At 64.1% G+C, this 26,916-nt stretch overlaps 6 protein-coding genes and 1 long non-coding RNA gene across 13 annotated transcripts; 4 read left to right on the plus strand and 3 right to left on the minus strand.

The window, feature by feature from the left end:
- The first annotated feature begins 297 nt into the window (after positions 1–297).
- On the plus strand, positions 298–1,756 carry LOC119517691. The gene is made up of 2 exons (XR_005213604.1): positions 298–445; positions 764–1,756. It is a non-coding gene; the product is annotated as an uncharacterized LOC119517691 (long non-coding RNA).
- A 3,897-nt stretch (positions 1,757–5,653) lies between these two features.
- CLDN9 (claudin 9) lies at positions 5,654–6,969 on the plus strand. Its single transcript, XM_037814494.1, has one exon. It carries the CDS (start codon positions 5,932–5,934, stop codon positions 6,580–6,582), a length of 651 nt encoding a protein of 216 aa, XP_037670422.1. The 5' UTR covers positions 5,654–5,931; the 3' UTR covers positions 6,583–6,969.
- Positions 6,970–7,232: 263 nt separating this feature from the next.
- CLDN6 (claudin 6) lies at positions 7,233–10,063 on the minus strand. The gene is made up of 2 exons (XM_037814760.1): positions 9,930–10,063; positions 7,233–8,538 (listed from the first exon to the last, which is right to left on the minus strand). Exon 2 carries the CDS (start codon positions 8,519–8,521, stop codon positions 7,856–7,858), a length of 666 nt encoding a protein of 221 aa, XP_037670688.1. The 5' UTR covers positions 8,522–8,538; positions 9,930–10,063; the 3' UTR covers positions 7,233–7,855.
- A 598-nt stretch (positions 10,064–10,661) lies between these two features.
- On the plus strand, positions 10,662–12,694 carry TNFRSF12A (TNF receptor superfamily member 12A). The gene is made up of 4 exons (XM_037814737.1): positions 10,662–10,791; positions 11,536–11,640; positions 11,874–12,008; positions 12,095–12,694. Exons 1-4 carry the CDS (start codon positions 10,698–10,700, stop codon positions 12,148–12,150), a joined length of 390 nt encoding a protein of 129 aa, XP_037670665.1. The 5' UTR covers positions 10,662–10,697; the 3' UTR covers positions 12,151–12,694.
- Positions 12,695–12,941: 247 nt separating this feature from the next.
- On the minus strand, positions 12,942–14,587 carry HCFC1R1 (host cell factor C1 regulator 1). Of its 5 annotated transcripts, XM_037814711.1 has the most exons (6): positions 14,458–14,587; positions 14,120–14,283; positions 13,763–13,819; positions 13,521–13,649; positions 13,222–13,293; positions 12,942–13,111 (listed from the first exon to the last, which is right to left on the minus strand). In XM_037814711.1, exons 2-6 carry the CDS (start codon positions 14,212–14,214, stop codon positions 12,961–12,963), a joined length of 504 nt encoding a protein of 167 aa, XP_037670639.1. In that variant the 5' UTR covers positions 14,215–14,283; positions 14,458–14,587; the 3' UTR covers positions 12,942–12,960. The 5 variants fall into 5 exon arrangements, with proteins under 5 accessions (XP_037670639.1, XP_037670640.1, XP_037670642.1 ...); XM_037814712.1 differs by lacking the exon at positions 13,763–13,819; XM_037814713.1 differs by having other exon boundaries at positions 12,968–13,293.
- THOC6 (THO complex 6) lies at positions 14,387–17,213 on the plus strand. The gene is made up of 13 exons (XM_037814710.1): positions 14,387–14,655; positions 15,140–15,255; positions 15,365–15,429; positions 15,520–15,623; positions 15,707–15,744; positions 15,826–15,874; positions 16,011–16,082; positions 16,157–16,259; positions 16,337–16,386; positions 16,469–16,531; positions 16,631–16,741; positions 16,827–16,961; positions 17,044–17,213. The coding sequence occupies exons 1-13, from the start codon at positions 14,617–14,619 to the stop codon at positions 17,122–17,124; spliced, it is 1,026 nt and encodes a 341-aa protein (XP_037670638.1). The 5' UTR covers positions 14,387–14,616; the 3' UTR covers positions 17,125–17,213.
- On the minus strand, positions 17,193–24,966 carry BICDL2 (BICD family like cargo adaptor 2). 3 transcript variants are annotated; one of them, XM_037814708.1, is made up of 10 exons: positions 24,922–24,966; positions 23,273–23,568; positions 20,509–20,724; positions 20,250–20,366; positions 19,991–20,137; positions 18,937–19,122; positions 18,671–18,817; positions 18,139–18,266; positions 17,796–17,916; positions 17,193–17,713 (listed from the first exon to the last, which is right to left on the minus strand). In XM_037814708.1, exons 2-10 carry the CDS (start codon positions 23,552–23,554, stop codon positions 17,546–17,548), a joined length of 1,512 nt encoding a protein of 503 aa, XP_037670636.1. In that variant the 5' UTR covers positions 23,555–23,568; positions 24,922–24,966; the 3' UTR covers positions 17,193–17,545. The 3 variants fall into 3 exon arrangements, with proteins under 3 accessions (XP_037670636.1, XP_037670635.1, XP_037670637.1); XM_037814707.1 differs by having other exon boundaries at positions 23,273–23,584; positions 24,922–24,961; XM_037814709.1 differs by lacking the exons at positions 18,671–18,817; positions 24,922–24,966 and having other exon boundaries at positions 23,273–24,428.
- Positions 24,967–26,916: the final 1,950 nt, after the last annotated feature.

The raw sequence follows: 26,916 nt of genomic DNA on the forward strand, positions 1-26,916 counted from the left end.
GCTGCCGCCGCTGCCCGCGCTCCCGCGGCGGCCCGAGCCGCTGGCGCCCTGGGGCCCCGGCGCTGCACCTGGCGCTGCCCGAGCTGCCGCCCGCCGCCTGCGCGCCCCCGCCGCCCGCCGCCGCGCTCGCCCTGCAGGACCTGCCGCGCCTGCCCGCGCCCCGCGCGGGCCGCCCCGCGCACCTGCCGCTGCCGCCGCTGCCCGCCGCCGCCGTGGCCGCCACGCCGGGGCCCGTGGGCGCGCGCGGCCGCCCGCCTCTGGTCGCCGAGCCGCCCCCGCAGCCGCTGCCGCCGCTGCCCGCAAAACCCTCGCCCGCCGGCCTCCTGGCGCCGCCGCCCGCGTCCCGCGAGCCCTGGCCGCTGCCGCCGCCGCCGCACTGGTTCCTGTCGCCGCCCTGCTGACCGCCCGGCCCTCCGAGGCCGCCCTCCCCGAGGGGCCGCGGCGGGTGAGTGCTCCGCGGCGGGCCAGAACCTGGTTCCGAGAAGCGGAGGGGGAATCGGGCTCGGGGCGTGGGGGCAGCGAGTCCGAGAATAAACTCATCTGAAGACCAAGCTCTTTTCTTCCATCTGCCCCTCCTCCGACCGCCCTGCAGCAAGGCTCCTGCCCGGTCATTTGAGACCAGATCGTCCCCTGGGCCGATAAGGAAGCTGGCCGGCGTCAGGCCGCAGGCGGGGTCCGCAGCGCGCGGCACGGTGAGAGGAAAAGAGAAGTTTAAAATACTTTTATAACTAAAGCATCCAAAACGTCTCCTTCTCGCTTCTAGAATAAAAGGTTTGGATGCCACCGCTAAGGCCCCTCAGCGCTTGTGTGTATGGCTTCTTGGAAGCTCTGATCCGCACCTCCCCACCCCACCCCCAGTCTGGAGACGTCCAACTTTCCAGTGGCGCAGACCCAGGCGCCGGCAGGCCCCGCCCGACAGCCAAGCAGCCGCGCTGATGGATCGCCGATACTTGGCCCGGGAGCAGGAGGGTCACGCGGCTGTCATGTCACCCCACGGACAGGAGAGGGACAGCAGAACTCCCCCGGTGAGCCGGAAAGGAAACTCCTGTGCTCCCGATCTTTACCCACCACCCGGTTCTCTGCAGCCTGAACAGCTCAGAAGAAGGTTCTCTTTGTTTTCCAGGTGGCTCAGGTCTTCAAGCTCTAATACAGCAGCCGAGGACGGACCCAGCGAGCCTTGGCCTGGGACCCACCCCCTGGCAAGAAGGGCAAAGTCTGAGTTTCCTGTGGCTGCTGTAATAATTTACCAACTGGGAGGCTTAAAACACCAGAACTGCCTTCCCTCACGGCTCTGGAAGGCAGAAGTTCCAAATCAAGATGTCCATCCACACTCCCTCAAAGGATCCTGGGGAAGACCCCTCGGGGCCTCTCCCAGCTGCTGGTGGCTGCGTCACTCTTTTCTCTGCGTCTGTGTTCACATGCTCTTCTCCTCTTTAGGAGTCTCTCCTCTGTGTCTGTTAGAGGACACCTGGCATTGGATTCAGGACCCACTCTAAAACCAGGATGACCTTTTGAGATCCTTAATGACATCTGCAAAGACCCTTTACTCAAATGGGGATTACATTCACAGGTTTGGGGAATCAGGACTTGGATGTGTATTTTTGGGGGGCCAACTGGGGTGCTGGCCCACCTCCAGGCTGCCCTCCCAGGACTTGTGTTGTAGGCCCTGTCCCTCACTGATCCTGAGTGCTGGGTCCCCTTGGCGCCTCGCTAAAGCTCTTCCTGAGCACAGGAGAAAATCCAGTGAGTGCTGAACTGGGGCGTGTCCCTGTGTGTGTTTTCTGGCCAACCGCCTCCCCTCCCCTTACCTGGCATTCCTCCTCCCCTCTGAGCTACGAGTCAGACAGTAAACAGGAAGGACCGCAGCGATGTGTACTCTGCAAACAGAGAAGGTAGCATTGTCCCTGGACCTACCCCACTCTCAAAGAAAATTCCAGAGCGATAATTGTAGCCAGTTTGAAAGCTGACCGTTAGGACTGATAGGTAAAGTTAATCGCTCCCGTGCCCGGGCTCTGTCCAGTAAACCAGTAAACTACCCTTCTGCTCTCAACACAGTACCCTTGCCCACAGCCTGTGCCTGTAGTACCAAGCAAAGTGCTGGGAGCACTCGCCGCCTGGAAGGTGCCTGCGGGGGCCCAGGGGTTGGGGGCCCTCTGCTCCATTTCCAGCTGGAGGCACCTGAGATTCTGGGCAGTTAGGGCTTGTGCAGCCAAGCGCTGGGGTGGGCCAACACCCAGGGGTCTGACCAGCTTTCTGGGGGGCTCTCTGCAACAAGTGAGGAGCAGACGGTACTTTCTGCAGTAGGTACAAAGACGGGGAGAAAGTGGATTGAAGGCGGAGGGTGGTTCCCAGGGTGCTAGGTCCCACTGCCCTTCCTCTGTGGACCTTCCTGGGGCAGGGAGCCTTGTGGGAGTTTGGGGGAAAGGAAAGCAGGAATGGGGTGGTAGTGGTGCAGGTGGGATGGCCCCTGGGAGGCTCAGCCACGCTGCCTGCCCCGGGAAAGGACCCCAGGAGGCCAGCTTAACACCCCCGGGAGCTCGGGCAGCCGGGCTGGGGCAGGAGCCTAGCCCGGGAGTCGGCTCTGGGTTTGCCTCCTGCGCTTGGGTCGGGTGAGCTGAGCCTGTGGGGTTAAGCGTGTGGTGCACCTTAGGGTTTGGGGATCTGGGTGCGGGCCTGGGGCTCCTGGGAAGAGGTGGGTGAGGCTGACCTCAGGGCCTTGGGCAGCTCCATCCCGGCACCCAGGGCTCTGGGTAGCCCTTCGCTTCCTTCCTGTCTGAGGTCACTTTCCCCTCTGAAAAGCGGGAGATAGATGGTGGGATTCCAGCCAACACACTTGCACCGCCATCTAAGCAACCACTTCTGCCCATTGGTGTCTCCCAGAGGGAGCACGGACGCAGTCCGGTTTTGTCACTGTCAAGGGGCTGGTGGGGAGCAGGTCCTGCTGCTCCGTGCCTCAGTTTCCTCTCTGCATCTTAGTTGGGAAGGTTCTCCTCCCCCACCATTTCCCAGATGGGGTGAAGATTCCCGCGCCATTGAGATGGTAACTGCACCGAGGGCCCCACCCCTCCATAACAATGACCTTCCAGCCGGCAGTCCCTGCAGGGGGCCCCAGCTAACCCCTCAGCTCCCAGTAGCCACCTGAACCTGGGTGGGCCAGCAGGCCTGAGAGAGGGCTTCTGGTCACTTGGCCCCTTTCTTACGTCTGCCTAAGGAGAGGCCAAGGGCCACCTGACCACCTCCTCCAGCCTCTCCTGTCCCCCCTTTCCCTTTCTCGTGGCCTGGGGGGAGGAAGCTGAAACGGCCCGGGTGGGGGTGGGGTCTGCCTCCAAGCACCCACCTCCCACGTGGCCGGCCAGTCCCGAGGGGTCATGAGGTCTGGGGCTTCCCGCTGCCTGTGGAACGGAGGGCTCTGGGGGGCAGGCCTCCGTGCTAAAACCAGGGGAGTCCCGGGAAAACCAGGACAACTTGCTCACCCTGGGCCCGAGGCCAGACGGGGACTGTTTCTGGGCCTCGGGGAGGAGAGACGCTCCCACCCCCTGGGGCTGCTGGGGGGAGGTCGTGGGCGGGGTGGGTGGGCCCTGCTGCTGCCCGACACCTGCCCAAACCTGTGCAGCTGGATTCCTGGAGGCTGTGGACGGAGTCCCCATCCCGCTCCCCTCCCTCCGCAGCCGTCCCCACCCGCCCCGGCCTCTGGGCCCTGAAACCTGAGGCCCAGGGCCTGGAGGAGCTGGACAAACCCGCCCCCGAATTCCTCCGTCCCAGCAGGCGGGGGCCTCGGGCTGTCCTCCCGCCTGCAGGTAAGGAGCCTGGGGCAGCCCGGGATCCCTGCTAGGGGGCCCGGCCTCCTCCCCACATCTCAGCCCCCCTGGGGCCACCAGTCAGCCTCTCAGGCCTGAGGAGCCGCGGCCCCAGAGCCCACGGGGAGGCCCCGAGGGCGGGGAAGGGCCTTGGCCGCAGTCTCCCCATTTTGGAGGAAGCACATCTGCGAACTTTTGGGTACACAGACCCCTTTGTAAATCTGATGAGAACCACAAACCTTTCCTCTGAAAAGAAAAATTCTAAACCCTTTTCCACGGGGCAATGCACCCACCCCTGGGTTTGAACCCTTTATGAAGCCCTGGTGAGCAGGTGGCAGCCAGCACGGTATCCCAGACCCCTGTAGGAAGGGCCAAGCAGAGACCGGGGGGGGGCCCGGGACAGGGGTAGGTGGGCTGAGGAGGGAGGGGAGGGGTGCAGCCCTGCCCCTCCTGGGCGTGAGAGACTTTCCCTGGGAAGAGGATGGAGGTGAGGGGCCTCCCAAGCCAGACCCCACCCTGTGCTTTTGGGGATCCTCCAGCCTCTGTGGAAAGTGGATGGAAGGAGCTGCTCAGCCACCTCCCAACCCCCCTTTTCAGGTGATGATAGTCAGCAGGAGCTCTTAACACCCAGGGAGGGGACTTGAGGGAGTTCAGGAACCCCATGAAAGAAGGGGTGCTTGTTTGTGGGTGTAGATCCCATGGGCCCTTGAGGTTTCTCAAAGGGGTCTTTGACCCAAGGAGGGTATCCCGGATGGGGGGCAAGTTTTGAGCCTTGGTCTGAGTGACCCTCAGGCTGCTCCCTGTGTGTGTGGGGGGGTGTCTCATGGACTCAGGAGGGGAGGCCTTCGTGGGCTGGGAGATGGGGTTCAGAGGCACGTCAAGTCCCCTGGGCCTCAGCCCCTTGCCCACCTCTGTGGTGACTCAGCCATTTCCCACAGAAGAGAGCCGGATCCTGGGCCGCCCCTCCTCCCCAGGTTCCTGTGCCCCCCACCCCCCTCCCAGGGCCCTGTGTGCCTCATCCGCCCCCACCCCAACAACAGGCTCTTTATCCTCTGGCCTCCAGGGACCTTCCGCCGCTTAGTCAGCCCCCCGGTTTCAGCAGAGGGGGCGGGGAGGGCACACCTGAGCTGAGGTGACGGCGGGGGGGGTAGTTTTCTAGGCCGTTGCCTGGGCGATGCCACCCGAGCTGGGCGCCGGGCACCTGTTGCCCCGGGAATGGTGCGGGCGGGGCCCCTCCCTCGGGAGCTGCCGGGCCGCTGGGCCGAGAGGAGGAGATCAGATTCCGAGCGTCCCGGCGGGGACAGGGCGGCTTGTGATACTCGGCAGCTGGGGGGCGTTTGCATCCAGGACGAGGGGCCGATGGGGCCAACCAAACCGGCAGGGGGAGCAGGGGGCAGGTCTGGGGCAGGGGCGGCCATGAGCCCCTTATTTGGTTGCCACTTCCCGTGGCCTGTCTCCCCACTGCCCTGTCCCTGGAGTTACTGCACGTGCCCAGGCGTCTTCTCCCTGTCTCCTCCTAGCCACCGTGTCCCCCTCCCTGGCCCCGAGGCTCCCCAGCCCTCCCCCTGCCCAGCACCCCGCCCCGCCCCCGCCCCGTCGCTGTGGTTTCCCCAATCGCAGCCTCCCTGCTCGGCCTTAAAACCCCGCCCGCCTGCCCTGAGCCTCCTGTCCCCAGGTGGCACTCGGTTGTCGGGGCACGGCTCCGCGTGAACCTGCACCAGCGGAGGGTTCACGGACCTCCCCCGACGGAAGGTGGGTCGGGAGGGTCTGTGCGAGTCCGGCCAAAGCCCTGCAGCGTCCGGGACGTGGCGGAGGGTCGGCAAAGGCAGCCACCGGGCAGCTGATGGGTGCTGGATGCCCCGGGAGAGATCCGTCACCCAGCTGACAGGACTGCGAGATCAGTGGGCATTCGGCGAGGGTCCAAGACACGCCTGTGAGAGGGGAGGCACAGAAAGGAGGCCCCTTGCAGGAGGCCCACAGATGTGACGACTGTCCTGGCCCAAGGACTCTGCCAGACCTTCTCCACCTCCTGCTGGGCCCCGAGACCCCAGCCCCATCCCCGCCCGGCATCCGCCCCCAGCGCCCAGTGTCGAGGAGGCTGCCTGGGGCCCAGGGTACCTGACCCAGAGGAAAGATGGCTTCGGCTGGCCTGGAACTGCTGGGCATGACCCTGGCCGTGCTGGGCTGGCTGGGGACACTGGTGTCCTGCACCCTGCCCCTGTGGAAGGTGACCGCCTTCATCGGCAACAGCATCGTGGTGGCCCAGGTGGTGTGGGAGGGGCTGTGGATGTCCTGCGTGGTGCAGAGCACCGGCCAGATGCAGTGCAAGGTGTACGACTCGCTGCTGGCGCTGCCCCAGGACCTGCAGGCGGCCCGCGCTCTCTGTGTCGTCGCCCTCCTGCTGGCCCTGCTCGGCCTGCTGCTGGCCATCACGGGCGCCCAGTGCACCACGTGCGTGGAGGACGAAGGCGCCAAGGCCCGCATCGTGCTCACCGCGGGCATCCTCCTCGTCCTGGCGGGAATCCTGGTGCTCATCCCCGTCTGCTGGACGGCCCACGCCATCATCCAGGATTTCTACAACCCCCTGGTGGCTGAGGCCCTCAAGAGAGAGCTGGGGGCCTCCCTCTACGTGGGCTGGGCGGCGGCCGCCCTGCTGATGCTGGGTGGGGGGCTGCTGTGCTGCACGTGCCCCCCACCGGTGGAGCGGCCCCAAGGGCCACGGCTGGGCTACTCCATCCCCTCGCGATCGGGTGCATCCGGGCTGGACAAGAGGGACTACGTGTGAGGCCAGGGCACGGCTGGCACCCTCCAACTGCACCAGGCCTTCTGCTCTCGGAGATCCTGCTCTACCCACCAGCCCCCTTCCCCAGGCGAACCCCCCAGAGGTGTCTCCACCCACAAAGGGATCACCCTGGCCTGCCCTCCCCCCTACAGATTCTTCATCTTCCCTGTTGGGGCTGAGCTTCCCCTGTCCCAGGGACCAGGCCACACGCAAGGGGCAATGGCTCCTCAGGTCCCAAACAAGGAGCTGATCGTGTCCTCGCCACCCTGGAGAATGGGTCCCCCTGGCCAGGCCACCATCAGCATCTGAGGCCCAGAGCAGGGCCTCCTCTGCTTGGAACCACTCTCCACCCTGCCCCATGAATCGGAAATAAAGTCATTGGTAACTTGGCTTCCTCTGATCTGTGCGCCGCCATTGGCTGGGCAGACGGTCGGGCGGGCTCCCCTGGTGGGCGCCAGGTCAGGACTGGGGTGGGGTAACCTCACCCTGGCCACACAGGCCCCGGAGGATGAGCCAGGGAAGGACAGAACCACCCGAGTGTGACCAGCTGGCACCATCCTCCGGCTCGGGCTGGGCTGGACATTCAGCAGCTCCCCAGTGACACCCAAGGGCACATAACAAAACATGCTTTATTTAGTAAAAAATGTGGTGAGCACGGGGCGGGCTATGGGCAGAGGCGTGCGGGGGGCTGGAGGCAAAAGGGTCAGGGGTCTGCCACACAACTGGGACTCCAGGAGGGAGCGTGGTACCGGGATGTAGGAGCCAGGTCTGAGCCGTGGAGGTGGGGGCTCTTTGGTAACTCATCTGCTGCTCCTCCGGATGCTAAGAGGCCTGACCGGGGATCGGGTGCTCCTGCAAGTCCAGGGAAGCTCCTCCAGCAGCAGCAGCTTCTCTTGGGGACAGGCATTTTGTTGCTAACGAAAGCAGACTTTCACACGGGGCCCACAGCTCCAGGTTTTTCAGGTTTTTGCCTCCAAGATAAGGACATATCCAAGGGCTCCATTTTCCAGGGTTTAGAGGATGGGCTGAAGAAGATCTAGAAACTCCAAAACATCACCTCTTTGGCTGCATCATCCAAAGGTGAGACATGCCAGGAGCAGAACCCAGGGTGGGAAAACTGAGTCATCTGGGTTCAGGTATCCAATGGATTAAAGAAAAATTTAAAACAGCAAAGTAGCAAACACAAAAGATTAAAAAAAGAAAAACCCAAAAACCCCAAAGATCACCATCTCTTGGGTGGCTCTGCCATCAAGGGACCCCCTGTCGCCCACCCTCCTCAGACATAATTTTTGGTGGGGTACTCGGAGGGCCCCCGGGAGGTGCTGTGGGGGGCGGACGCCGAGTAGCGGGCCATGTAATGGTTGGAGCGCTGGGACCCCCCAGAGGGGCACGTGCAGCACAGCAGCCCCCCACCCAGCAACAAAAGGCCCGAGGCCGCCCAGCCCAGGTACAGAGAGGCCCCCAGCTCCCGCTTCTGGGCCTCGGCCACCAGGGGGTTGTAGAAGTCGCGGATGACGGCGTGAGCCGTCCAGCAGACGGGGATGAGGACCAGGACCCCCGAGAGGATGAAGACGACCCCGGAGGCGAGCACCAGGCGGGCCTTGGAGTCCTTGTCCTCCACGCAGGTGGTGCACTTGGCCCCGGCGAGGTAGACCAGCAGGCCGAGCAGGGCCAGCAGGAGGGCGACGACACAGAGAGCACGGGCCGCCTGCAGGTCCTGGGGCAGCGCCAGCAGCGAGTCGTACACCTTGCACTGCATCTGGCCGGTGCTCTGCACCACGCAGGACATCCACAGCCCCTCCCACACCACCTGGGCCACCACGATGCTGTTGCCGATGAAGGCGGTCACCTTCCACAGGGGCAGGGTGCAGGACACCAGGGCGTTCACCCAGCCGAGCAGCGTCAGGATGATCCCCAGGATCTGCAGACCAGCCGAGGCCATGGCGAGGAGGAGTGCGGCTGGGGACAGAGGCAGAGCAGAGTTACAACGGGCTGGCCCGGACCCCTTGTTTCCCCCCAGTGCAAAGCCCATGCCACGTGCCTCTGCCACGTGGGAGTCAGGGACACTGCACCCTGTAACAGGGGCCAGCACGCTCCCTAAGCCTCAGTTTCTCATGGGCAAAGTGGGCATTGAAGCCTTCGGGGTTTATCTTTCTCTCTAGTTATGTGACAGCCGCTGGCTTACCCTAGAAGACAAGCAAGCAAGATAGTAATGGAACAATACTGGGCTCCCAAGCCAATGCTAGCCCCTGGGTTCCACCAATTTGATGATGCCCAAGCCTGAGGGTCCTCACCCTCCCAGGGCGACCCCCTTCCCGGGCCCAGGCTCCTGCACACCTGGTGGGTGCTCCTTCCCCAGCCCCCACCAAGCCTGGGCGGGGAGAGAAGAAAAAGAAACAATACTAATCCTCTGATCCAAAGGCGTTTCCCTCCCCAAGGCTACCCCAGCCTCCCAAACCCGCCCTTCCGCTCTTTGCTTGGGCCAGACAGCAACCCCCAAGGTTGGGACAATTTTCTGGTGAAATCTTTCCCCAAATGTCAGGCTGGGGTCCTCTCTGGTCACAACTGCAGTAAGAGGAGCTCAGACCCCCGGGGTCAGACCAGTGAACCAGCCCCTCCTCCCCGGCCCTGGCACCTGTCACCCCTCACATCCCATTTGTCCTTGGAGGTCGCCCCGCGGATCAGCTGCTGGAGTTTAGGGTCCTGTCGTGGCTCCCCGTGGCCCCAAGTTCTTCCCACGCGTCCAGGGTCAGAGCTCAGCGCGGCCCCAGCAGCGGGGCGGAGGGGCTGGCTCTCCACTCGCTGCTCACCTGCCGCCCCGGGCCGCACTTAGGCCCCGGGGAGACTGGCCCCGGTGTGGGCCTGTCCTCGCCCCTTTCCCTTCCACACTCGCGGATCGGCTCCGTCCGAAGGACCGCGCCCGCTCTCGGCCCCTATTTCCCTTCCGAGGCGGCCCGAAGAAGGGTGCCCCCGGCCCCTGGGCGCCGCCAGCCAGGGAGCCGCCCGTCCCCGGGGGTCTAATGGCGGCAGGGTCCACACCCGCAGGGGAGGGGGGAGGGGCGTCCCGGCCCCGAGAGGCCGCGCAGGTGGAGGAGGGGCGCCCGGGGTTTCGGCGTCTTTGTCCCGGGGGAGGGGGGAAGGGCGTTTAACCCTTCCGCAGCCGCCGAGGGAGCCCACCTGCCCCGGGGTGGCGGCGCGGGAGCCCCGGCCAGACTCGCGCAGGCCCGGGTGGCAGCCCCAGGAGCCCAGCCCAGTCCGCCAGGCGGCCCACGACCCGCGCTGCTGCGACCCCCGCGCCGGCTGCTCCAGGCGTTTCCCTCGCGCCACCCCCAGCGCTTCCGCAAGCTCACCTGAGAAGGTGCCCTGAGGGATTCGCTGGAGCCTGTGGAGTGCTGGGACCCGGACGGAGGCGGGGGTCTTAAGGAGGCAGTGACGTCACTGGACCACCGCCCCAGGGGAGGGGCTGCGACCCCGGCCCCGAAGGCGGCGCGCGAGTCCCAGCCTCATCAGAGGGGGGTGCTCGAGACCCGGCGCGCTGCGCCCGCGCCCTCCGGGTGGGGACCCCCGCGGGCTGGACCCTCGGCAGGTGAGGGCGCGGGGCGGGGCGCCAAAGGTAATCACGGCAGCGGCGCTCCCTAGCGTGGTGCCCCCGGGAATTCGCCTAACCTTCCGGAGCCTCAGTTTCCTACCCTGCGAGACGGAGGGGACGAGACTGCCTTTCAATCGTAAGTCGGTCCTAAGGTACTGATGCGACGGAACACGGTGACCCCTCCCTAGAGTCAGTCTTTTGTTGTTCTGCTTTTGTACCCCCAGGACACCTAGGAAAGTTGTGGTTATCTCTGCGACGCGTTGTTTCGCGTCTGACGCCCCCCACTGCCCCGCGGATTGAGCATTGGGGGGGGAGGGGCAGCACGCGCGGCGGGGTTTGTTGATCGAATGACTGAGCGCCGCGGGCGGGGCGGGGCATCCCGGAGCGTCCCGGAGCTGAGCGGGCGCGGGAGGTGGGCGGGGCGGGGCGGCGGCTCCGCCCCGGAAGGCGGGGGCGGGGCGGGGCGGCTGCCGCTTCCCGGGGCCGGCGGGCGGCGGGAGCAGACGGCGGCGGCCGCGGAACGCGCACCATGGCTCGGGGCTCGCTGTGCCGGCTGCTGCGGCTCCTCGTGCTGGGGCTCGGGCTGGCGCTGGTGGGCGCGGCGGCCGGGGAGCGGGCGCCAGGTACGCCGGGCGCGGGGCCGGGCTGGGCGGGAGGACCCAGGGCCAGGCATTGGGAGGCCGGGACCGGGGGCTTGGGAAGAGGGGGCAGGATCGGGGGACCAGGAGGACGTGGTCGGGATCCGGGGCCAGGTGATCTCTAGACATCGAGCTCCCTGCCTGGGGGAGTTCCCATCCCTGCCTCGAACGTCATCAGGAAGCCAAGCCTCAGTTTCCCCCGCCTGTTCATTGGGGAAAGCGGGGAGCTTCCGTCCTGAAAGTCGAGACTCGAAGAGGAGAGGGAAAGTTTGGGGCGGGATGTCTCCTCTGGGAAGGGGGCACGCCCCCAGCCTGGCGATCTATACGGGGTCTGCCCGGCCCCAGTGACCGAAGAGGGGGCGGTCGAGAGACACGGGGGTCTGCGCCCCCTATGCCATGTGGGGTACCCCCTTCCGTCCGGTGACTTCAGTGCCCAGCTATGCGGGGGGAGGGGTTGGGGTCGGGCCCAGCGCCCGGGAGTGAGTCACCCGCCGACGGAGGGGAGGGGGAGCAGAGTTGTGGGGGACCTGACCACCCCCCAGCGGCCCGCACTGCGGCTCCCCCTTCCCACTGCCGCCGTGTCCTGGTCGGGCCGTGCGGTCACCTGTGAGGAATGCGAGGTGGGGGGGACGCCGGTGACTCACGTTATTCGAGCCGGCCGACCCTGACCTCAGCCCCCAGAATAGCCGCGCCCCGCCTCCAGCCTCTGACCCGCGGCCCCCTCCCCAGGCACCGCCCCCTGCTCTCGCGGCAGCTCCTGGAGCGCGGACCTCGACAAGTGCATGGACTGCGCGTCGTGTCCCGCGCGGCCGCACAGCGACTTCTGTCTGGGCTGTGAGTGGGGGGCGGGGCCGGTGGCGAGTGGACCCCAGACTGGGGGAGGGGGGCGCTGGGGAGGAGAGGGGTAGGGGCCTTCCGAACTGGAGGCGGAACTAATCGGGGAGAGGTGGGAGTGGGGAAGGGGCTCCGAGCAGGTAGGGGCGACGATGGGTGGAAGGCGTGAGGTGTGGATGCGGGGGGCGGGCTGGTCCAGGGAGGGGAGAGGTCTGACCAGGCCCCGCCCCCAGGCGCGGCGGCCCCCCCGGCCCACTTCCGGCTGCTGTGGCCCATCCTGGGGGGAGCCCTGAGCCTGGTGCTGGTGCTGGGGCTGCTTTCGGGCTTCCTGGTCTGGAGACGGTGCCGCAGGAGAGAGAAGTTCACTAGTAAGTGTGCCCCGCCCTCTCCCGGCCCAAGCCCCCATCGCTCCTCAGCTTTTCCCCTTTTCACGGTAACCCCTCTTTTCTTGCAGCCCCCATCGAGGAGACCGGCGGGGAGGGCTGCCCCGGCGTGGCGTTGATCCAGTGATGGCAAGACCCCTGCCGGCCGGGGCCACGCCCACTCACCACTCATTCATTCTGGAGCCAGCCCCCACCAGCCGCCCAGACACAGCCCGTGCCCAGCCCCGCCAGTGGGGGAGGGGGCAGGCAGGTTGTGGGGATGTGTCACCTCTCCGGGGCCTGAGGCCAGGGTTCAGGGGATCCTTTTGAGGTGTTGACTGCTTTGTCTCTGGCTCCAGGACAGAAAAGAAGCCCCATCCTGGCTTACCCAAAACAGCTGACACTAAGGAACTGCAGCATTTGCACATGGGGGGGCTCCCCCATCCCGATGCCCTGAGAGGCCTGGCTGACTTGAGGGTCACACACAACACTAGGCCCATCCTACCCAGATGTACTGAAACTCCACCACGGGGTCTCAGCCTGGGGGCTTAGGGATCTGTTTTTTAATGCTAGGGGCTGGCCCTCTAGGGGGACCCCTACCAGCCCCCAAAAAAGGGGAGATATTTATTTTGGGGAGAAAGTGGGAGGAGGAGACGGTAAAATTTATTAATAAAAGAACCTTTAACTTTAAATGGCTCGGAGCGTGGCATGATCCCGGGCCGGCTTCCCGGGTAGGGGGAGGGTGGCGGGAGTGAGTCAGCCGGCCGCGGGGGCGGGGGCGGGGCTCTGACTCACGCATTCTCAATGCCTGAGCCCTGCCTGCCAAGGGCTGGCCGGGCCCCGACCGTTTTCCAGGGACGATCTTGAGTGAGAAACCCCAGCATCCGCGTCCCAGCCTTCTCCACCCTCCCTAAAGGCCTGGGGTGCCAGAAAGAAGCCTTGGTTTCCTCGGTAGTCTTTATTCAGTTCTCCTGGGGCGGAGTACCTCCAACCCTGTGGCCCCTCCCAGCCCAGGCTGCACGAGGGATGGTCCTGGTGCCCAGAGGCCTGGCCTGGCCTGGAGGAGGGCAAGCAAAGCTGCTGGTCCTTTCAGAGGCGGCTGGTCTTCCCTGATGTGGGGAAAGAAAGGTGGGCAGGGGAACTGCCCACCAGCACTCAGAGGTCCATTCCATCCCCAGCTGGGGCAGCAGGGTAATCGGGGCTGGGGGTGCCCCCCAACCTCAGCAGCCGGAGAGCTTCCGGGATCAGGTTCCCAGGGTAGCGCCAGAGAAGCAGCTCAGAGCAAGGGCTCCTGGAAGAGGCAGTGACAGTCAGGGCATGGGGCAGAGGCTGGCCTGGCAGAGCCACCGCCCACCAAGTCCAGGTCCCCAGGGGCTTGTGGCACCTTCCAAGGAGCCGAGATAGCAAAGACACTGAGGTCCGCTAGAAGCTAAAATAGCAGGATGAGGCAGGGCCTGGGGGTTGGCTCTGAGGATCCCGTGCGCTCCTGCATGAGGGCCGGCCAGTGGGGGCGCCTACCTGAGTGGGGGCAGGGCTGGGGGGAAAGTCAATGGGGGGCTGCAGTAGGGGTGGTCATTGTGCAGGCTGAGTCGAGAGAAGTGGGTGGCCATGTTCTCCTCCGACAGGAACTGCTTGCGCAGCGGCTCCCTGGGGGAAAGAAGGGGAAGACCCGCGAGCTGGGGTATTGAGAGGAGGCAGCCTGATGGAGCACAGGGGAGGCAGGGACCTCGTTGGGAGTCCCTCCCTGCCCCCAAACTCACTGCTCCTCCTTCAGGCGCCGCTTGGTGCTCATAGGCAAAGTTCCTCGGAGAGGGGAGCTGAGAAGAGAGCCGGGTGCACCCCTCCGTCCTGGCCCCAACTCGAGATGCTGCGCACCTGAGCCTGCAGCGTCAGCCAGGAGCCCCGGGCCCCATCTCCTGCCACAGCTGACCCCAAAGTCACTTCCCTCTCCCGGGCCATCCAGCGGGGAAGTCTCGGCCCTGAGCCCCCCAGCTCCATCGTTGTCTCAGCTCACGCCCAAGCCTCGCCGGCTCCCCCCACCACGTGTCTTTCAGCCCGGAGCCCCCAGTCAAAGCCCCGGGCTCCCTGGCCAGGCCCGCCCAGGCCCCCACACGCACCTCGCGTCCAGGCCCCGAGTCTCCCCCGAGGGGGCCCGCAGGTAGCGACGGCCCCGACCCGGGGGGGCTCGCTCCAGGGGCTGCTGCAGAATCATTGGGCTCGGGGGTCTTGCGGGCGGAGGGATGGGATCCCGGCGACAGGGGCGGAACCTCCGGGGGCGTGGCTAAACGTGAGGGGCGTGGCTTTTGGCGAGCGCAGCAGCGAGGTTCCGCGCAGGCGCGGGAGTCGGGCGGCGCGCGGCTGGAAGGCGGGCCTGCTCGGTCGGTGGGGGAGGGGGCTCGGCGTAGCGGGGTTGCGGTGGGCGCCACGCAGTTTTCGGGGGCTTCGTGGCACTCACCTAGGCTCTAGGGCTCGGGGCGGTACGCAGCGACAGCCTTCGCCCTGAGCCCGCAAAGGTTGGGGCGGAGGGGCGCGCGGAGAGTAGCCGCTCGTAAGCACGTCCGGTCTCGGGAGGCCGCGCCGCTCGCGAAGCACTCTGGGACTTGTAGTCTTCGAGATGGAGCGAGCCGCGCTGCACGCGGTACCCCTGGGGCAGGTGAGGCGGGCGTGGTGCCTTCTGGGGTTTGTAGTCCAGGCCTGATTCTGATGGGCGGGCGAAGAATCGTGTCCTGAACTCCGCTGTGCGTGGGCTGTTTGTGGGACTGGAACTCGCACCCGGGGGGCGGAGGGGTCTCATCTAATATAGAAGTCAGGCAGAGAGAGTTAGAAATATGTTTCCCCGTGGTGGGGGTAACAGAAACACTTTTTAAGCACTTTCTACATGGCAGCTCTTTATGTAGTTTAGCTCCTCGAATCGTGACAAAACTTCCCATGAGCCCCGTTTGGCAGTGGAGGAAACAGGAGAGGCTGGGGCTCAAGGTCCCCCTGGCTGCACACCTGCACTCCCCCCTTCCTCTCTCCTCTCCGAGCTGCTCTCGGGGCTGTGGGCAGGTGGCTGCTTGGTGGGCTGTGTCAAAGGACGTCGGAGAAGTGTGGGCAGGGGGCGGCCCCAGAAGGCCTCAGGTAGCCTCTCCCCACAGGTGGAGGTGTTTCAGGCCCTGCAGCGACTTCACATGACCATCTTCTCCCAGAGCGTCTCGCCCTGCGGGAAGTTTCTGGCGGCTGGCAACAATTATGGGCAGATCGCCATCTTCAGGTACCCAGGACCCCTGTACCCCAGCACCTGTTAGCCCTGGCACTTGGCTCTCCTGGGACTGATTCCCCCTGCCTCTGGCTCCTGGGCCCCCCTCCCCTCTCCCCTTCAGCTTGTCTGCAGCTTTGAGCTCTGAGGCTAAAGAGGAAAGTAAGAAGCCAGTGGTGACCTTCCAAGGTGGGTATAGCTGCCAGGTCTGGCTTTGGGGACCTCAGGGTGGAGGTGGGCAGCAGGATGGGGTCACTCAGGTTTTGCATCTCCCTTTAGCCCATGATGGGCCCGTCTACAGTATGGTCTCCACCGATCGACACCTGCTCAGTGCTGGGGATGGGGAAGTAAAGGCCTGGCTTTGGGCCGAGATCCTCAAAAAGGTGAGCGTGGGGCTGGGGAAAGGGTTGGGTGTCCAACCCCAGAGAGGGCCTCTGAGGTCACCTGGTGTTTTCTCCCCTTGAAGGGCAGCAAGGAGCTGTGGCGTCGTCAGCCCCCGTACAGGTAAGCCAGGCCCGCAGGGGTGGAGTGTGCACGGGCCTGAAGGCACCGCCTGTCAGAGGTGACCTGGTTTTCCTCCTGCAGGACCAGCCTGGAGGTGCCTGAGATCAATGCTCTGCTGCTGGTCCCCAAGGTGTGAGGCCCCTGAGCTCTTTCTGACCCAGGGCTCTGCCCTGCCCTGTTCTTGGCCCAAGCTTTGATCCCTGGCCCTCTCCAGTGTCCTGACTTGAGAATGACTTCCTTCCGGCCCTGCCCTGCCTCCTTTGCAGGAAAATTCCCTCATCTTGGCTGGTGGAGACTGCCAGTTGCATACAATGGATCTTGAAACCGGGGCTTTCACAGTAGGCAGGGCCCTGGAAGTGGGGGGCTGGGGGGCTCTTCTCCGGCCTGCCCTGACATGTTCCCCTGCCTGCAGCGGGCCCTCCGGGGCCACACAGACTACATCCACTGCCTGGCACTGCGGGACAGGAGCCCTGAGGTCCTGTCGGGTGGCGAGGATGGGGCCGTGCGGCTTTGGGGTAAGGCTGGGTGGTCGGAAAGATGGCAGGGAGGGGGGCTGGGGCGAGGATGGAACTTCTCATGGGTCTCTGCACAGACCTCCGCGTGGCCAAGGAGGTCCAGACGATCGAGGTGTACAAGCATGAGGTGAGAGCATGACTCCCCCCCCAGCCTCCCATCCCCCCTAGGCATCCCCTAGGTCTTCACCTCTCGCCCTCCTCCTTCCCAGGAGTGTGCCAGGCCCCACAACGGGCGCTGGATCGGGTGCTTGGCCACCGACTCCGACTGGATGGTGAGCTGGGCCAAGTGCAGGGTCGGGGGCAGGCAGCTGTGGGCTCTGCCAGCTGAGGGCCTGCAGCTCACGGGCCGGGGACCCTGCCTTTGTGCCCAGGTCTGTGGAGGGGGCCCGGCCCTCACCCTCTGGCACCTCCGGTCCTCCACGCCCACCACCATCTTCCCCATGCGGGCGCCACAGAAGCACGTCACCTTCTACCAGGACCTGGTGAGGCCCCCTGTCATGCTTCTGCCACCCCCGCCCAGTGCCCCTCTCCCACCCTGACCCCGAATCCCCACCCTGCCCTCCGCAGATTCTGTCCGCCGGCCAGGGCCCCTGCGTCAACCAGTGGCAGCTGAGCGGGGAGCTCAAGGCCCAGGTCCCCGGCTCCTCCCCTGGGCTGCTCAGTCTCAGCCTCAATCAGCAGCCCGCGGCCCCCGAGTGCAAGGTGGGTCCAGACCTGGGGGCTCAGGGGACCGTGGGAGGCTGGGGGGCTGTGGTCAGGCCACTCAGACCCCTCTTGCCTCCAGGTCCTGACGGCTGCAGGCAACAGTTGCCGGGTAGATGTCTTCACCAACCTGGGCTACCGAGCCTTCTCCCTGTGTTTCTGACCCCCAGCCATACCCCCTCCATCCCAGAGATTTGGAATGTTTTTTTATTTTTTTACAAATAAACAGGCTTTTCTTCCATGTGCATTCTATCCAAGAATGGAGGCCAAGTTGGTGTAGCGATTTATATATTACTCTGTTGTGTTTGGAGACATAAATACCCCACCCTCACCCTGCCCCGGGGCATGCCAGGGCCTGGGGCCTAGTCCTTAGAAAAGATAAGCCTATAGGTTCGCCCAGTACACAGCTCTGCCCCACCTGCCCCGCCACCCATCTCGGGCCGTGGCCCCAAAGCCGGTCCCTGCTCCCCATGAGCCTCTGCCCGGCCGCCCCCCGAAACGGGGAGGGCACCAGCCACCCTAGGGAGACGATCTGGGCTCTGCGGCTCCATTGGCTAGAAGAGGAAACTGAGCCCACATGGCCCTCAGGTCCTTCGGCTTCGGAAGAGGTTGCTGAGGAAGCCGCCGGCAGGCCCGGGGCCCAGGCGCAGCGAGAAGCGAGGGCCGGCGCGGCGTGGCGTGGCCCCGGCGGCGCTCAGCTCCTTCTGGCGCTGTGAGCGCAGCTGCTGCCCGATCACCACCTGCATGTCGTCCTGCGGGGCGGGGCCGGGGGCGGGTCAGGCGTGGTCCCGCCCCCGCCCCCGCCCCGCCCCTGACGCCGGGCCCGCCCCTCACCTGCCAGGCCTCCAGCTCCTGCGTCAGCGCCACCTTCTGGCGGATGGCGCGCAGCAGCTCCCGGGACAGGGAGTCCCGCTCCAGCGACACGCGGCTCAGCTCCAGGGACAGCTCCAGGGCCCTGCAGGCGGGAGGGCGGAGAGTGGGTCCGAAGCTGCGGTGTCAGGGAGCGGGGTGGAGAGAGGCTTCTGGACCGCGGCACGGCGGCGGGGGGAGGGCGCTGACACCGTGGCCGAGGAGGTTGGAGGGCCCCAAGCGTAACACGTTCCACGAGTGGGGATCGGGCCAGAAGTGGGAGCCTGTGTCCCGGCTGGGGCGGCGCTGGGTGTCGGCGGCGGCTCACTTGTTCACAGCTTCGTCCCGGTCCGAGAGGGCGCAGCTCAGGGCTGCTTCGGAGTCCTGCGCGCGCAGCTCCTTTTGCTTTTGCAGCTCTTCCCGCAGGAACCGCAGCTCTGCTCGCTGCAGTGCGCTCTGCGGGGAGTGGGGAACGCAGAGGCAGGTGGGCTCCCGGCCTCGGCTCCCTGCTCCCGCCGGGACCGGGGCGCTCCGCCCCCTGCCTGCTCAGCAAACACCCCGGGCACCCCGGGTCCTGGCCCCGTGCTGGAGACCCACCGGTGAGTCCTCTGAACCCCCCAGGCTAGTGCAGGGTCGGGCAGGGCTAGTTGGAGTGGTAGAAGCCCGCAGGAGAGATGCAGGAAGAAGCATGGGGAGGGGAGGGTCTAAGGGGGTTGCAGCCCAGGAAGTCCTCCTGGAGGAGGCTCTTGAAGCATGACTGCAAGTTTGTCAGGACGGAGGGCGCTGCAGGCAGAAGGGACTCCGTGGTCAAAGGCTGGGAGGCGGCTCTCACCCAGCACATCTCACCCGCCCCACCCCACCTCATCCTGCAGCCTGGCCACTTCTGCCTCCTTCTCCTCCAGTATCTCCCCTGGGCTCAGGGATGCTCGCTTCTTGGGGGGCTCCAAGTTCTCCTGGGGCGAAAGCTGGACGCTGAACCCCTCTGGGGTCTCCGGGGACGGGGTCAGCTGTGGGCCAAAGAGATCTTCTGCGCGGTGTCCAGCCTCAGGGGTCAATAAAGAGGGGCGGAGCCTGCGCTCCCCTCCCGGGACCGCGCGAGTGGGGGGCTGGCGGGCTTCCAGCTCACCTGCGCGTCTACGCGTCGGTCCGCGTCCTGGTCTCCGTCGAGGCTGTGGGCAAGCTCCGACTGCAGGGAGGCGCCCGACACGTCGGCGTCCTGGAGGCGCGACTCCTCTTCCAGCTCCGAGACGCGCCGCTGCAGCCTCCGCAGCGCGCTCAAGGCCTCGCCGGCTTCGGAGCGCGCGCGTTCCAGCTGCAGACGCGCAGGCAGGCAGGCAGACAGACAGAGGCGCCAGCCGTCAGCCCCACGCGCCGGCGCCCGCATCCTGCGGCCCACCCCCAGGGGGCGTCGGAGCGCCTCGGAAGCCCCGCGGCCCCACGGCCCGGCCCGCTCCGGAATCGCCGGCGGCCTTGGGTCGCGTACTTACCATCAGCAGATGCCAATTTCCCCGGCTGTAAAGCAGGGCGCGGCCCGGCATCGCGGCGCTCAAGTCTCCCGCCCACCTCCCCTTCAGTTAGATCCTGGTAGAGCCCTACCCGCCGCCTCCCCTTTTGGGTCTACCCTCCCCTATTTTCACTAGCTGCTATTATCCAGCATTTATGGATTCTTTCCTCTGAGCCAGGTACTTAACACCATAAACTCTCACCACAGCCCTGTGCCAGAGGTGCGATCATCATCCCATCTCACCAATTGGGAAACTAAGGTTTGGGTGTCCCACAATGGTAAGTAGGGAAAGCAGGAGAAGAAACCAGGCAGTCTGACTCCAAGGAGCAAACTCCTGCCATCTCAAACATCAGGTCATGCAGCTTCTTTTCTTTCCTTTCCTGGCCTCCACTGCCCCAGGCACACCAGGTCCCCACCACTGGTCCCCTCCACACCCCGGCCTCCTGTCCACCTGCCCTGCTATGGTGCATTCTAGCCAGGTGGAGGGACATACAAATCCAAGAGCACACTCCCCTGCTCCAAACCCTTCCATGGCTCCCACTTGCCCTGGGGCTGATGGTCACACTCTGTGGCCAGGTACTGGGGCTCCCAGTGACCCAGCTCTGACATCATTTCCCAGAAAGCCCAAGATAGCCAGCAGGAGCCAAGTTGGGTGCACCCCCAAACGGCCAGTCACCTCCAGGGTCTGCTCCCGCCGCTCCCTCCGCTGAAGCATCAGCTCCTCGTGAGTGGCCCGGAGCCTGCCCTCGCTCTTCTCTGCCTCCTCACGCAGACCCCGGATCTGGGCCTCCAGGTCCTGCCGCCGGCTCTGCAGCATCTGGTTCTGGGGACAGGCCTCAGTGTTCTTGGGGGTGGGTAGTGCTGGTCCAGCCCCAGACAGCCCCCAGCCCAGCCTTCCCGGCTCTGACAGGCCCCCAGCCCCACCTGGCACTCACCTCCCCCTGCAGGCTCTCCAGCCGTGTCCGCAGCTCGGCCCCGGCCAGGGCCTGAGCTTGGCACTGGCCCCGAAGGACATCCAGTTCCCTCTGAAGCTCCTGCTCCATCTGAGAGGCCTGGGTGGGGGGTAGAGCCCGCAGCCGGCCCAAACCTCAACACCAAGCCCAGAGCACCCACCCCCTCTGGGACCCAGTGTCTTCCCCATCACCCCTCCCCACCTTGCCCTGGGGGACCTGCGGTCCGGGCCGTCCCACCCACCTGGGCCAGCTGCTGGCTGAGACGGAGGTTCTGCTCGCTGAGCTCCCCGAGGGCCCGGGCCCTCTCACGCCCGCTGTCCCGCTGCTCCGAGCGCTGCTCCCCGAGCTGGGCCCGCAGGGCCTCCACGTCCCCCTCCAGCTCCACAGCCCTGGCCTCCCACTCGGCCCCCCGGGCTGCCAGGCCCCGGCGGAGCTCATGGTTCTCCTGCTGCAGCTGCTGTGGGGGCGAGGACAGAGGGTGAGAGGCAGACAGCAGCAGACCCGGAGGGGGGGGAGCTGAGTGGAGAGCAGGGACCCAAAGAGGGCGCCTGAGAGGGTCCAGAGCAAGCCAGGGAAAGAGGAGAGTCGGGCAGGTGGGCAGATGGCGACGAAACTCAGACTCAGAGAAGGAGACGATGGGGAGCAGCAGATAGTGGGTTCCAGACCAGAAGGACAGGGAGAGCCTGACCTGCCCAAGGGGGTGGCTCCCTGATGCCCACTCACCTCCGGTTGCCACCTGGGCTTCTGAGTCCGCGATCGCAGGCGCCGTTTCTGGCGCCGGAGCCGGGCAGAATTCCAGCCGCGGCCCATGGCCTCCCCCGCCCGCCGTGCTCCAGGACTCTGCGGCTCAGCCTCTGCCCAGCCCCTTTCCCAGCTCCTCCGGGCCAGCTACCTCTAATTAACCCTGCTCAGCCCCACCCTGGGCCCACGCCTCTGCCTGCCCTCCCCAAACCTGTAGGACCAGCGGGGGGATGCCCGTGACACACCTATATGCCCAGCATAGACAGGCAGGTAAGTCAGGGGGCTGGCCCTTGGCCCCCACTCTCTAGGCCCCCAAAGCACAGAGGACCTGGACCCAGGAAATGACTAGCGGCTGTTTCTGCTAGGTTCTGTGCTAGCACTTTACCTGCACTATCTCATTTAATCCTTCAAAGGTAGAATTGTTAACAGACCCATTTTACAGATGAAAACACTAAGGCTTGTTTTAGAGAGAGGTGAAATGTCTTGCCGAAGGATGCACAGTGAGTGGAGCAGGGATTCCAACCCTGGCACTCAATTAGGGTCTTAACCAAATACTATGGGGGCAACACAGCCCCCGGATTAAGCCGGCGGGTTCAGGGTCAGATTGTCTGCCACTGCTCTGTGGTCTGGGCAAGTCCCTTAATATCTCCAAGTCCCATCCATTTACCCATCCATCCATCCATCCACCCATCCTCCATCCATCCACCCATCCACACATCTACCCACTCATCCATCTAACCATCCATCCGCCCATCCACTCATCCATCCATCCATCCACCCACCCATCTACTCATCCACCCACTCATCCATCCTCCATCCATCCACACATCCATCTATCCACCATCCATCCACAGATCCACACACCCACCCACCCATCCGTCCATCCACCCATCCACTCATCCATCTATCCACCATCCATCCACACATCCACACACCCACCCACCCATCCATCCATCCATCCACCTATCCATCCACACATCCAATATACCCTGAGCTCCTACCACATTTTGGGTCCTGGCTAACATTGCTAAGTAAGGCCACCAAGTTCACTGCCCTCAAGCAGCTTAGAGTCCAGAGGGAGGAGACTGGTCATAGGTAAGTGGACACATGCTTGAACTAGGTAATTTCAGAGGGACAGGAAGGACTGTAAGGAAACTCTGCAAAGTGATGGGGCTGGGGGAGGGGGGACTCCTTCTCCGAAGAGGTGATGTTTGCATTGACTCCTGCAGGGCAAGAAGGAGCCATCCAGGAATAGGGTTACAAGCTAAAGAACAGCTAGTACAGAGGCCCTGGGGGAACATGCTTGAGTTATTCAACAAACTGAAAAGGCCATGTACATGCGGCTGAGTGAAGTCAGGGATGCTTCGGGGCTGACCAGGCCATGGTGAGACTTTCAATTTCATTCTGAGTGTTTGGGGGAGTTGGGAGATTCTGGGCAAGGAGTGACATGATCTGATTTGTAATTTTGAAATCCCACGGAGATTGGGCTCTAAGTGCACAGGTGGGAACTGGGGAATGGTAAGCAGGTGGCTGCAGCATCTGGAAGGGAGATGATGGAGGCTGTGGCTCGCATGGAGGCTGCAGAGATGATGAGAAGTGAGTGGATTCAGAATCTAGTCTAGAAGAATCAAGAGGGCTTGCAGATGGAGGTAGGGCAGGAGAGAGAAGGCATGGAGACGGGGCAGCTGGGCCTGACATGGGAGCTGGTAGAGGGATGGCGAAGGGAAGGAGTGGAGGGTATGAATCCAGGGTGCCACTTGTGTTCAGGTGTCAGGGGCCTGGTGGAGAGGGTGTGGGGTGATAGGTCTAGGGCTTGAGGGCAGTGGTTGGGGTCTACGATGCATGAGTCAGCGGTGCAGAGGGTGTACGGGGGCCAGATGCGGCCGCAGGGTGACAGCCTGGCCGGGACTGAGGTGAGGGGAAGAACTGTTCCTACCCCACAGGGCTGGACAATAATGAACTAGGACGATGGGTGAAAGGTGCTGAGCCCAGTGCCAGGCAAGGTGTGATGCTATAGTGTCATCAAGCTGGACCCAGAATCCAGAGAGCACAGCAGCTTGCCCAGGGTCACATGGCCGTGTGTGACTTATTCTCAGAGCCATGCCCTGAACCACTGAGCACTCTGCCTGGCTGTCCTCTCTCACCTGGCCCCCTTCTCCTGCTCACCTTGCCTATCCCTGCTCACCTGCCTGGCCCCTGCCCCCTGCCCCCCTGCCTCATGGCCCCGGCCTCCCGGCCAGGTCCCCCACCAGTGGCCACCTCACCTCCTCGCGCTCAGAATGCTGGGTGCTCAGCATCTCCAGCTGCCGCCGCAGCTCCTCGTTGCGCTCCAGAAGCATCTTGCCCAGCTCGGCAGCCAGCAGCAGGTCCTTCTCCTTCTGCTGCAGCTGCAGGGCCAGGTCCTCGGGCTCCTCGGGCCCTGGGCCCCCTCCCAGGAAGGAGTCCCGCCTCTCCAGCACGAAGGGGAAGAAGCCCTCATCCCCGCTGGGGGAGGCGCCCCCTGAGAGCAGCCCCGACGGGAAGCTCGGCCCATCCGGGGAGCTCATAGTGACTGCAGCGTCTGTGGAGACAGGTGGCTGCAGGGTGCCGGGCTCTGAGCCCAGCAGGCCAAGACCTGGCCCTCCCCCTCTACCTGCCCACCCAGCAGCCCTCCAGGTGCCACCGACAGGGCCTCCCCAGGCTACAAAAGGTTAATGATCTGGGTCTTGGTGGCCCAGCTCCGTTAATGTCCCCAGGGTAAACTGAGGCAGGAAGCAGGAAAGGAGCCTGCTTGCCTTCTGCCTCTGCCAGCCATCCTCTGACCCCAGGAAATCTTGTCCCAGGGCTCCAGCACCCCAGGCTGCCCCTGCCCCAGAGCCCCTGCCCCCATCTTCCCAGCACCTGCTCTTCTGGCTCCCAGCCCCTGGCAATTTGGGGAAACTCTGTCCGTCTCCCCAGAAGCCAGGCTCTTAGGGACTCGGGACTCAGGAGGAGTCCAGCCCTTCCCCATCCGGAAGCCCAGGTCCCGGACCCCTCCCCTTCTCCTAGTTTGGGGGTGGGGGGTTCTGTCCCAGCTGTTCGGCCACACCCCTCTTTAGTCCTCAGAGGTCCTGACTTCTGTTGCCCTCCCTTTCCGGGTTTCCCATGCGGGGTCCCCATGTTTGGGGGACCCGGACATTCTCGCCCCCATCCCTCCAGAGTCCGGGGGCCCTCAGCTCTGCGCTGGGTCCCAGCCCCTCGGTGTCCCAGGCCCCGGCGTCAGGCCCAGGGCAGGGTGAGGGAACGGGTTGTGAGGGCGGGCTGCGCTGCGGCCATGGCTCTGGGTTTCTGTTTACTTCCCGGCCCGCCCCTGGGGACCGGGAGCCGGGTGCTCCCCCGGGGCCGCCCAGGGCCGGCGGTTCAGAGGCCTGCGAGGTTCCAGGACGCGGGGCTTCCCTGGCGCTCCCCTCCCTCCGGCGCTTCTGAAGCCCCCCAAGCCCGACGCGCGCGCGCACACACGCACCTGTCCCCCCCACCCCACCCCACAGCCTCGGCGCCAGGTACCACCCAGGTGTCGCGGTGGTCCCAGCCCAGCCGCCCCCAGGACTGACCCGGGGGGTCTCCCGGACGTGGCCCCAGGGCCCGGACCCCGCTCTGGAGCCCCGCGCGTCCCTCCCCACCCCCCTTCCTCACACCCAGCCGCCGCTGAGCACCTCCACTAGGGCGTCCGGGCCCCCAGTACCCCGACCCCCAGCCCCAGGCGGCCGAAACCCAACCACAGCCTTCCCTCCTCCCCGCGCCCCTCCGCTCCGGGGCCCCAGGAGTCCCGCCCAGACGCCCCAGCTCCCCCCACCTTCGCCCCCCCCCGGCTTTCCCCCTCCGGGGGGCTCAGCCCGGCCCCAGTCCTGCCCTGAGCCCTCAGGGCCCCTGCCCTCGGCGCCCCCTGGGCTCTCACCCTCCGCCGCCCGCCGGGCGCCCTCCGAGCTCCCCGCGGTCCCCAGTCCCCTCTTCCGGAGGCGGCGCCAGGTGCGCGGCCCACACAGGTGAGGGGCGGTGCCGCGGGCGGGGCGGGCGCGCCTCCTGGTGGCCGGAACAGCCGGGTCGGGAGGCACCGGCCCAGCTTGCTGCCGTCGGAAGCGATCCGCCCCATTAACCCAGCACCTTCTGCGTGCGGCCCCTACTCTGAGCGTAGACGTGAGCTCCTTTCCCCTCCCAGCTGCCCCGTGGGGTAGATAGGAAATCCTGAGCAAGGATAAGAACAACGAACTCACAGGAAGCACTCTGCTAAGTAAGCTCTTTACAGGCCTGGCTTGTTCACCGTCAGGAAACAGGAGCTACTATTACTCCCACTTTACAGATGGGAAAACTGAGGCCCAGGGAGGGCATTTAACCTGCCCAGAATGTGCTGCTCAGATGGGGACACCGAAGCTCAGTAAAGTGGCTTGCCCACAGCCACGGCTTTGTTTGGGTGGCTCTGAGCATGGGTCCCTCCAGTTCCTGGGCTGCGCAGAGCTGGGCGTCACGCTAGGTCAGCGACGGGCACCTGGGGATGGAGGCTGGGAGGAGCCGGGCTGCAGTGGGGTCCAGCTCTAAGGCAGCTGAGACTTGGAACAGCAGGTGAGTCCAGCAGTTGCATGGAAGGCAGGGAGGACATTCCAGGCCGGGGATGAGTGAGTGTGGGCCTTGGGAAAGCCCGAGGGGGCCCAGGACCGGGGGCAGGAAAGGGCTTGGTTGTTGTCCACCCCACCCCCTCTTCTTGTCTGGGCCTGACCCTGCCTCCCCAGGGCCTGCCTATGGCCACTCTTCCTCCTCCTATCCATCTGGAACAAGCAAGACAGAAGAAAACAGAGCATAGACCTGCCACCAAGCATTAACAGAGGTTAACATGTGATCAAATCTGCTGTTGGCCTTTCTAATTAATGACACACCAAGCATGATAGTTGCTCAACCTCCTTGCTGTCTTCCCTCCTCCCTGCAGATGCAACCCTGACCAGAATGGCCAGGTTCCAGACCGAGGCGCCTCCAGGCTTTTATGACACATAAGAAGCCTGGGAACAATAAGTAGTATTGTTTGGAGCCTTTAAAATCTTTACATAAAAGATTTTACATGGAATGCATTGTTCTGCAGCTTTCTTTTTTTGCATTTAATCTTATGTTTCTGAGTTTTCCCCCCAATGTAACGAAGATCAGCTTTATTGAGATACAGTTTACATATAATAAAGTGCACCAATTTTAAGTGTTTAATTTGATGACTTTTGACAAATGGATGCAGTAGCATAACCACTGCCACAATCAAGAAATAGAACAATTCTATCACCCCCCCCAAAAGTTTCCCTTGTGACCTTGCAGTCAGTCCCTCCCCCCACCCCCAGGTCATGGCAACCACTGAGCTGCTCGCTGTCAGTACAGTTTTGCCTTTTCTAGAATGTCCAATAAATAATCACACAGCCTGTGGTCTTTTGTGCTGGGCATCTGTGATTCCTCCATGCTGTTGCATATGTCAGTGGAATCAGTCAGTTGGAAAAATTTCAAACCTAAAGAAAATTTGCAAGAATAGTACAATGAAGACCCTCAACCTGGGTTCTCAGTGGTAAACATTTTGCCACATTTGCTTTCTCTGTCCCTTACGCTACACACACTGGCCCAGGTTTTGCTAAGCCATTTGATTTTTCAGCTTGCCTCTCCTGAGAACAAGGATTTGTTTCTACACAGCCCCATTATCACATGCCAGAAGTTGCACCTTGATAAAATAAATAGATGCGATAAATCTTGCTGCATATACAGCATGTATTCAAATTCCCCCAGTGATGCCCTTTACAGTTGATTTTTCTTTTGATCCAGGATCCAATCAAGGATCACATATTGCATTTACCTGTCATTTCACCTTCTTCTCCTTTAATCTAAAATCATCCTCTTGCCGCCTTTTTTTTTTTTCAGGACATTAACATTT

Source organism: Choloepus didactylus, chromosome 21 (assembly GCF_015220235.1).
Source record: "Choloepus didactylus isolate mChoDid1 chromosome 21, mChoDid1.pri, whole genome shotgun sequence".
Taxonomy (NCBI): Eukaryota; Metazoa; Chordata; class Mammalia; order Pilosa; family Megalonychidae; genus Choloepus; species Choloepus didactylus.